This window comes from Pteropus vampyrus, unplaced genomic scaffold, assembly GCF_000151845.1.
Source record: "Pteropus vampyrus isolate Shadow unplaced genomic scaffold, Pvam_2.0 Scaffold776, whole genome shotgun sequence".
Classification (NCBI taxonomy): domain Eukaryota; kingdom Metazoa; phylum Chordata; class Mammalia; order Chiroptera; family Pteropodidae; genus Pteropus; species Pteropus vampyrus.
The window spans coordinates 123,645-133,370 of record NW_011889557.1 but is presented as its reverse complement, the minus strand read 5'-3'; the positions used below and the strand labels follow the sequence as shown (position 1 = coordinate 133,370).

At 49.5% G+C, this 9,726-nt stretch overlaps 1 protein-coding gene across 1 annotated transcript; it reads right to left on the bottom strand.

Moving 5' to 3' along the window:
- Window positions 1-1,092: 1,092 nt before the first annotated feature.
- GPR50 (G protein-coupled receptor 50) lies at window positions 1,093-5,887 on the bottom strand. Its single transcript, XM_011385758.1, has 2 exons — window positions 5,701-5,887; window positions 1,093-2,936 (listed from the first exon to the last, which is right to left on the bottom strand). Exons 1-2 carry the CDS (start codon window positions 5,885-5,887, stop codon window positions 1,093-1,095), a joined length of 2,031 nt encoding a protein of 676 aa, XP_011384060.1.
- Window positions 5,888-9,726: the final 3,839 nt, after the last annotated feature.

The window sequence follows — 9,726 nt, the reverse complement described above, 5'->3', positions numbered from 1 at the left end:
GCAGGAGAGAAGGTTTTTGGAGAAACATTATTTACAACGTCCATGGCAGGACTTCATTCCCTTCTGGCTGCTAATTATTACTTCAAATTCCCTTTTGAATGAAAAAGAAAAATGTGAAAATTGTGTAAAAACGTCAGGCTATTTAAAAAAATCTGAGGTAAAGTGTAGTTATGAATTATAATATTAAAAGCACATGACTGTAATTGATCCCAGTAACCATAAGTTTAAATTTTAGAAGAAACTAGTTTATGAATGGGTTTCTTTGAAACTAAATGGAGAAAAAATTCAGGCAGATACTAAGGTGAAAATAAAGTAAAAACATGTCATTTGCATTCTTGTTTGACTATAAAAATCAGCACCAGTTTGAATTTTCACAAAATAGAAACAATTTGATATGGCCATATCTTTCCTTTTGCCATTTGATTTCATAGGCATAACATTTCATTTTACTAAGAGCTTATCAAATTGTTTCTTAGATGGGAGTCATTTCAAGGACTTACACTTTATCCCAACTGCCTTTCTGACTGCCATTAAGAGTACAAGATAGTTACACACTTAGGAACATAAAGCTCTAGTCACATTCACTTTGCAGAAGACTTACCAGGGAATGCCTTCACCATAGTCCACTCTTCCTCTACTCTTTCCTCAGGGAATGAGTGAAGAAAGCAAGAACAAAGAGGAAATGAGTAAAGAGCAGAAAAGGGGACATGTGAGTGGGGAAAAAAAAATCATAGTTAAAATTTCAACCATCACTGTGGGCTCAAGGTCAACCATAGGAAGAAAGGGAGGCTCAGAACTACAGATGTCAAACTTGAGGTAAATTTGATCTCTAAAATAGCAAACACACACATACACACGCACATTTTTTAGAGTACATGATGTAGAAGAGTCTGCCTGAATAATGGAATTAGCTTATACCATGGCTGTGAGTGTCTACGTGTATCTTTCTGTGTATAGATGCAGTGAGATACCTCACTTCAGGTTACATATGCTAGATAAACTTAAAAGTGGACCACTGCTTGGCCAACTCCTAAGAGCACTTTTCACATAGCCTTTGCATCAGATTTAACTTCAACACCAATAACCACAACCTTAATCATTGGTGGCCAAAGTAGGGTCAAGAGAGGGCTCAAAAGGGTCAGTGGCAGTGGCAGGCTCTAGCGGGCTGGCAGCAGACTTAGGGGGCCCAGTGGCAGGGTTGGAGGCAGATTCAGGGAGGTTGGTGATGTCACACTCAAGGCGACCAGTAGCAGTGGTCTCAGGGTGGCCAGAGGCAGAGGGCTCAGGGTGGCCGGAGACAGAGGGCTCAGGGTGACCAGAGGCAGAGGGCTCAGGGTGGCAGGAGGCAGAGGGCTCAGGGTGCCCGGAGGCAGAGGGCTCAGGGTGGCCGGAGGCAGAAGGCTCAGAGTGACCAGAGGCAGAGGGCTCAGGGTGGCCGGAGGCAGAGGGCTCAGGGTGGCCGGAGGAAGAGGGCTCAGGGTGGCCGGAGGAAGAGGGCTCAGGGTGGCTGGAGGAAGAGGGCTCAGGGTGGCCAGAGGCAGAGGGTTCAGGGTGGCCGGAGGCAGACGGCAAAGGGTGGCCCGAGGTAGAGGGCTCAGAGTGGCCTGAGGTAGAGGGCTCAGGGTCACTAGTAATGGCAGGCTTGATGTGGCCAATGGGTTTAGGGCGGAGAGTGGCAGAACTGAAGGTACTCTTGGGGTAGTTGCCAGCAGCAATATGCTGGCCAATGACAGGATTGAGGTGGCTGGAGTCAATGCTGAAATGGACAGAGGCAGGCTTAGGGTAGATAGTAGCAGACTTGGGGTAACCAGAGGCAGACCTGCAGTGACCAAGAACAAACTTAGGCTGGCCAGGGGCAAGCATAGACTGGCTAATGACAGACTTGTGGTAACCAGAGACGTATTTGTGGTAAGCAGAGGTAGGCCTGTAGTGTCCAGAAGCCAGTTGCTTGGGGTAGCCAGAGTCAAGCTCAGGATGGTCAGGTGCACCATCAGCAGGTAGTGGAACATTCCGGATGTTCATTGGCATTTCCTCCATAGAACATTCCTGGAAACGATCTTGGTCATGGTCATGGGCACAGGCACGGGAGCGGGAGCGGGCGCGGGCACGGACCTGGGAACGGGCACGGGCCTCCCATATCTCACGCACATCAGTCATGAGGCCAGAGATGAAGAGGATAGGGTGCCGTATAGCATGGAAGACAGTCATGTATTCTCTTCGAAAATTCTCGTTGAGGAATCCATAGATCACAGCATTGAGGCAGCTGTTGAAGTAGGCTATGAAGTAGGCTGCAAGATAAAGCCAGTTGGGAATCTTGCTTGCTATCTCTTTTGAACTGACAGATGCCAAGACAGTGAGCACATTGAGAGGGCACCAGCACACTGCAAAGAGGAGGAAGATCACAAACATGGTTAGAAAATTTCGAACCTCAGCAAGCTGGTTTTCAGGATTCTGCCCAGCTGAGTCACGGGCTGCCAGCACTTTGATCCAGATCTTCACATAGCAGAAACCCACTATGAGAAGAGGAAGGATGAAGTGGATACAGACAATGGTCACAGCAAAGACAGGGTTGTTCAGATAGTTGAAGATGCAGGTGTAGGTACGAGGATCAAACTCAATGGTGCCAACGTACACGTTGGGCAGGACAGCCAGGATAGTCATGATCCAGGTGATAATCAGAAAAATTAAGGTATTGCGCATACTGAAGATCCGCTCATACTGGAGGCTGTGACAGATGTAGCAGTAACGGTTGATGGCAATTGCCATGATATTGAAGATAGAGCCGACCACACTCAGCCCTGTGATGAATCCTATCATCTGGCACTGGACCTGGCTCAGATCCCAGCCCCCAATGGCCATGGCATACAGCATGAGAGGGTAGGGGTAGATGGCCACGAGCATATCAGCCAGGGAGAGGCTAGCCACGAAGATGTTGCCTGAAAAACACGGGGGGGGGAAAGACAAAGAATAAATGGTTAAGTATGGAAATTACAAATTTAAGCTGGAAGAAGAGAGCAGCTATCCTCGTGACAATTTATATTTTTTTTTGTTTTTTAATTCACAAGTACGTCCCAGGTAATTTTGATACATAACTAGGTTTGGGAGACCTGTCCGTTTCCCATATTATTTCATCAGAAAGCAGAAAGCATACAAAAAAATCCTCTTCAGGAGCTCTTCACACTCACACAGGGAGATGGGCCACCATTTAAAAAAAAACAAAATGCAAATTTTTTCCCAGGGGGTGGAGTGGGTAAGAGAAGGGAGAGGGTAGAGGTGAGCTAGACCAAGCTGTTGCAGGAAGCAGGCTGGAGGGTGGGGGAAGGGGAGAGATTAGAGGAATGTCAGAAAGCCTCCACCCCACCCCCACCCCAAAATTAGACCTCTGCCTTCTCTAGCCTAGCATTACATTCATAACACAAACTTGTCTACAGAGAAAGAAGTGTCCTTTTCTTATGCAATCTTTCCCAGAGGGGTAAAACAATAATCTAAGACCTAGCCCAGTAAATATTTAATATTTCCAAGGTAAACTAAGAGTAAAAAATGAGGGGAAGAGAGGAAACCCTGTAAAACTTATTCTGAGACCAAAAAAAAAAAAAAATTGCGGGCAGGAATTTTTTTAAAAATCTGGAAAACGCTACAAGGATTAGCAGAAATGCCTGCTTCGTGCAGGTCCAGGCGCAGAGCTGCACCGCACCTTCGCGGCCCTGCAGAGGGCCCAGTCCCTGGCACTGAGCTATTCTGGAGCTGCTAAACAGGAAAGCAAAGGAGGCGGGGGGGGGGGGGTCTGTCCCAAATCCTGTTTTGTAGGGCGGCCTTAGGAACATTTTCGTAAAAGATTTCAAAAAAATAAAAAGGTGGAGGCCAACTGCAGGCTCACGGACCTTTTTCTTAGGAAATACCTCGTTAATTGACATTGTTTGGCAAAATGTTGCACTTCATCTTGGATTAGGAGAAAATGGTACTTATTAAATAAAATGGCAAAGGAATGGCTCCTGCCTCCTTAACCTGGCGCTTTCTACCCAAGAGGATCTTTCTAGAGTTTCCCATAAAGTAATGAATTCGGAGAAGAAAACCGGGACAGAGGGCAAAGCCTTAAGAAACAAAACTACAACAGCCATAAACACCTTTATTTGAATTATAGAAGGAAAGGAAGAAGAAGGAGAAAAGGAAAGGTAAGAAGAAAATTAAAGATGGCTTTTGCAGGTGTCCATGGGGCTACGTGATTCTGCCCCTTTGGACCGAGCTGCTGGACTGAAGGGAGGTCCACGTGTGCGGCCTCACGTCTCCAGGGAACCAAGGAGAAATCAGACACATTCACCAACGTTTAGAAGAAACTTTTAATAGACTGTGTGCCCTCCATTGCGTTTCGAAACTTTGTATGGTGTTTGTGATTCCCCGTCCCAGGAAAAGTTAACTGCTTAGAGAGATTGGCAGCTTCCTCCACCTCGCCCCGCCTTTCTGGGTGAGGTGGGTACTTGACCCCCTTCAGACCCTGCCGCTTTTCCCTCCTCTTCCCTCTGGCCCTAGCGAGAACCTGGCGCTGAGACACTCGGCGCGGTACCTGCCCACCCCCAACCTCCCCGCAGCTGAGTGCAGAGTTTGGGCCCTTTCGCCCCTCCTCCTCCCCTCTGAGCCCTCTCCCGCCCAACCTGCGAGGCAGCTCGCCTCTTCGCAGAGTCTGCAGCACCCAGCTCACATCACAGCGCTCAGCATCCTCCCGCGCCTCTCCGCAGCCCTGCTCGCAGCCGCCTCCCCGCCCCCCCCATTTTGGTACTAGTTGGCAGAGAGGGGAGTCTTGCTCGCAGCCCCATCCCGTCCTAGATCCCCACGCTTTGCAGCCTCTCTGAGCCTCTCGCTGCGCCTTAGCTCTCCTGCAGCCCTCCCACGATCCTCAACAGCTTCTGTGGTCTTCTATCACCCCGCTGAGATTCTAAGCTCCTGAACCTCTCTCCTCCACCCCGCACTGCGACCCTCGGTACCCCGCTTACGGACTTCAGGATCTCCGCTGCTGCTGTGGTCGCTCCCACCGCCTACTGCGCCCAGCCAGTCGCTCGCCTCTCTCCACCGTGCGCCCTGGGTTGGGCGGACGGAGCTCGGCTCCGGCGGGCGCAGACCACCCTGCTCCACACTCAGGAGCTGGGGTCTGCGCTTCCCCGCCTGGGAGCAGCCCAGGAGCCCCAGGGTCGCGGCGAGCCGGGGCTCCTTCTGGCTTTGGCGCGGTTTCTGCGCTGCCTCTGGCAAGCGCCACCGCAGCCGCAGCTAACTTTCCCGGAGCGGGTCACAGCCCCGCTGCTCCCTCTGCGTCCATTCCGCCCGTGCTGCCTCGGCGTGGCCACCTCTGCGGCATCGGGCTCTGCTTGCTGTCCCCGGGTGGCTGTCGGACTCTCCGCTCAGGTGCCTGCTCCCTCTGTATCAAGGTCCCCGACGGGGCAGGGCTTGGCTGTCTGCCGCACACCGCGGAAACGCTGGCTTTGCACTTGGCCGCCCAAAGCTAATTTTCTGAGTTCCCTCAGCCTGGAGAAGCTCTAACTTTCTGGAGCCCCTTACAGCACATCACCGCCCAGGTTAGCGGGGAATTGGGGAGCAGGGACATTCAATGTGAGGGTCTGTCCACTGATCCCCTATTCCGGGCGCCCAAACTAACACCCTAAGGACTACGAATGGTTGAAAGGTGGGTAGGGAGAAGGAAGTGTGGCTTACCAGAATTTCGGAGCTTCTTGTTCCTCAACACAGCCAAAACGACCATGAAGTTGCCGATCAGATCTACCATGATGGTGATAACCATTACGCAGAACAGAAAGGTGATTACAGCTGGTGGGTAGTCTGGCCGTGGTAGCCTACAGCTAATACAGCCGTATGGTGTAGGGACTGCCATAGTACGCCCCATGTTGCTGCCAAGGACCATAAAGATCTCCCAGCCCGTCCAAACAGCAAACACCTGCTCAGTCACCAGGAGCTTAGGCAAAGCTACCTCCCCTCAGAGAGCAAATAACAGAATCTCCCCACTCTCCGATGAGCTTTTAAAGCCTCAAGAGGCAGGTAGCCCCACCCCAAATCCCTCCTTGTGACCAATCAGAGCTCCCTGACCATCCCCGCCTTAGTCACCAATTCTTCTTGGACAAATCCACTTCGAGGTGTCGTCTTGCTTCCGACTGCCTTGTTTGTGCTTCCCCTCTAGCCTCTAGCTCCGCCCCCACGCGCCTCACCATTCCCCAGGTACCTTGCAGCATGACAAACTTGGAGTCCACCTACCCCTCCCCCTACACAAGCCACTGGGCATCCATTTCCACCAAATTCTTTTCTTCCTCTTCCAACACCAGGCAAAGCGATGTAGACCGTAGACCCTTTGGGGGTCCAGTGTCAATCCAAGGCAGCGTGAAGCCCCCAGCAGAGTGTGAGGGGTGGCCAGTGGCCCTTCAGATCCTAAATATGTGCCCCTACTGTCTCCTTGAGCGGTTCATCCCACTCCCAGCACTCTTCTCTATTCAGAGCCTTCTGCACCCCCACGAGGAGCAGGGGACCGCTGTTTGGGGTCCTTCTGTCTAGGGGCCTTATCTCCTCTCCTGTGCCTGCCAAGAGTGCGTTGGGTCACGTTGCAGCACGGGTTGGTAGCCGCTCAGTCCAGTCCCGGACTTGTGTTTTCCGTGAGCTATCCCCTGCACCCGGCTCTGGGAGCAGGGATCGAGTCTGTATTCTGGTAGTGAGGGGAGGTAGTTGGCGGCCACTTGCCTCCAAGTTTGGGGAGAGTAAGAGCGGGAGCTTATCCTCCTTCCCAGCTGCCGGACACCCCGGCCACGGGAACTCGGATGCTGCTTTGCAAAAAAGCAAAATGGCCAAGAAAGCCCTTTCCTTGGGCGGCTGCTCCTCAAAGAAACCTAGAGTGAGTAGCTCGGGCTCCTGCCCCCTCCAGAGAAGCTCAGCACTCTCTATAGGGTAGTGCGGAGAGCTTGGGAAGGCTCAGAGAGCTGCGCTGCAGTAGCAGGACGTGTGCGGAAGCCACCAGCAGACCAGTGGCCCCCGCCCCAGTCACAACTCATCTTGGTTTTTCTCCCTTCCCATCTCCTGACCGGGGTCTCATTTCGACCTCATCTGGAACAGGCCGTCCCCTAGCCCCGCATATCTCCTTCCGCAGGCGTCATGGTCCCGGGAGTGCGCCCATGCTGTCAAGAGCACCAGCCCAGGGAAATTCGAATGGTTCCAGCTAAACGAAAAAGGGGAGCGATTTTGATACTCGCTCCCACAACTTTGGTCACGAGAGTGGATTTCTGCCCGCTACTAAATTATGGCTTTTGTTGAGAAGGCTCCCAGAAAATTTCGGCAAACACCTTGAAACTTGGCCTAGACTAGCCTTTTTGCCACAGTTGGGGTCTGGGGGTTGCATTGTCCCGGAGCGCCACCGTCTGGACACAGCCGCCTTCCTGCCCCACCCGGAGAGGGGCAGACACAGTAGGTGGAGGCTGAGGGGCGGGTTCTGCAAAGGACTTTAACATTCAGGGACCTTTAATGAAAAGACAGACACAGCAGAAAACAAGATTGCATGCAGTTTCTCTAGCTGAGAAGCCCCAGTAGGAATGTGTCTCCCCTTTGTTTGAAGATGAGCTCCCCCATCCCATCCCCGCACCCCCTGTACTTGTTACTGAGAAGGGAATCAGCACGAATAACAATCTCCCACCTGGAGCCTTTTCACATTCATTATCTCACTGCTCCTTGCTGGCTGGAAGCAGGGCTGCTTGCTCTCAGGGCTGGACTTAGCCAGAATTTATCCAAAAACAGCTCAAGAACCAGCTCTGCTATCCTCCCTAGGCAATCGTGAGTCCTGAAAAGGGACAGCAGCCGAAAGCCCAGCCGCGCCAGTGGAATAGTTTGTCCATATCAGACTGTTCATGTTGGTTCCCTGAGGGTTTGGATCCTTTTACTTGGGGCAAGAAGAGGTTTTTAATTCAAATACAAATTTGAAGGAAAAATGGTAACAAGCATTCAAGTGACTTAAGACACTGGAGTCTCTTTTTTTCCTCTCTCTACCTCCCAAAAAAAATCCTGTAGAGAGCTGATAAACTTATTTCAGGCACTGTTATATGCCAATGCACTGTACTTTTGAGATGAGGTGTCCCCGTAGCTGGCGGAGGCCCAGGGCACTGGAAATTCTCTGTGGAGTGGCCTGGACTTTCCTGGGACTGAACAGTGAACAGAGTGAGTTGATCCCCTGGCCTTGAACCTGTTTTGACACTGCTTACATGACTCTATGTGACTTGGATTTTTTGGTACTAGACAAGTGGGAGAAGCAACTATTTTAATAATCTGGGGAAGGGGAGAAAATTCTTCATCTGGTTAAATTAATTTTCTTATTTTTATGAACTATCTTAATAAACATTCTGAATAATGTCCCAGTCCTAAGGAAAAAAAAAGATGGATATCGAGTCAGTTATGTGAATACATATAAGAGATAAAACCAGTCTGAGTTCAAAAGCGTAGGACGAGTCTGGTAATAAATTCAATCATTTTGGAACAATAAGGGGGAAGCGATTAGTTGGGTAGAATGCAGTGCAAATGGTTTATTTAGGCTTCCAAAGGATTTTTAATTGTCTTTCTAAAAGACCTGCTGGCAAGCCCTAGCAACTGGGGGTGGAGAGAAACATTTTATGTGGGATTTAAAAGCTATTAAGATATAGAATCAAAATAGAAGAGACCTACGACATTTCCTGGGAATCCCAGGAAATCTTGGAAACCCATATGGAGATTGGAAAGGAAAATAAAGCAATGGATAGTGGATTGGGAATTATATGGAAAGTTTGCACTACTGGAGCGCAGCAGGACCCTAACATGGTCTCTTCCCCTAGGTCACTTATTATGGAGTGAGGGAGACTATTCAATATCCCAAAGGACTCCCAGCACTGAATGCATGGGACATCCCAGGAAGAAGTGGTGCCAAGGAGTATTCTGTATAGAAGATAGGTATTACAAGAATTTTTCCCTCTGCTTGCTGATACGTAAACAGTTTTTTCATCTCAGCCTCCACATTTCTCATCTGAATAACTGAAGATCAGGGTGGGCCTGATAGTAGGGTGGTAGCTGGCAACTTGGCACTCTTTTTAAAGGTGAGAGGGAGCAAATGAGCAGTTTTGCTCAGAAATGGGTGATTTTCCTGCACACACAAGGGTAGCGCTGCATTTTCAGAGGTTTGATTTTGGCAGCAATGGTGGAAGGTCACCTTTCATCATACTATCTAGGCTCTCTGTTCAACCCTCAAGTGCTGTAATAGTACATTGCCTGTAATTAGTGCATTGTAGTTTTTAAATTTTTTTCACAATTACAGTTGATGTTCAATACTATATTAGTTTCAGGTGTGCAACATAGCGGTTAGACATTTATATACCTTACGAACTGATCGCCATAAGTCTAGTACCCACCTGGCACTGTACATAGTATTACAATATTATTGACTATATTCCCTATGCTGTATTCCTCATCTACATGATTGTTTCGTAATGACCAATGTGTACTTCTTAATCCCTTCACCTTTTTCTTCCAGCCCCCTACACCCCTCCCACCAACAATCAACAGTTTGTTCTCTCTAGCTATGAGTTTGCTCCTGTTTAGTTTGTTCATTGATTTTGTTTTTTTAGATTCCACATACAAGGGAAATTATACAGTATTTGCCTTTCTATGTCTGACTTATTTCACTTAGCATAATACTTTTTAGGTCCATCTATGTTATTGCAAATGGTA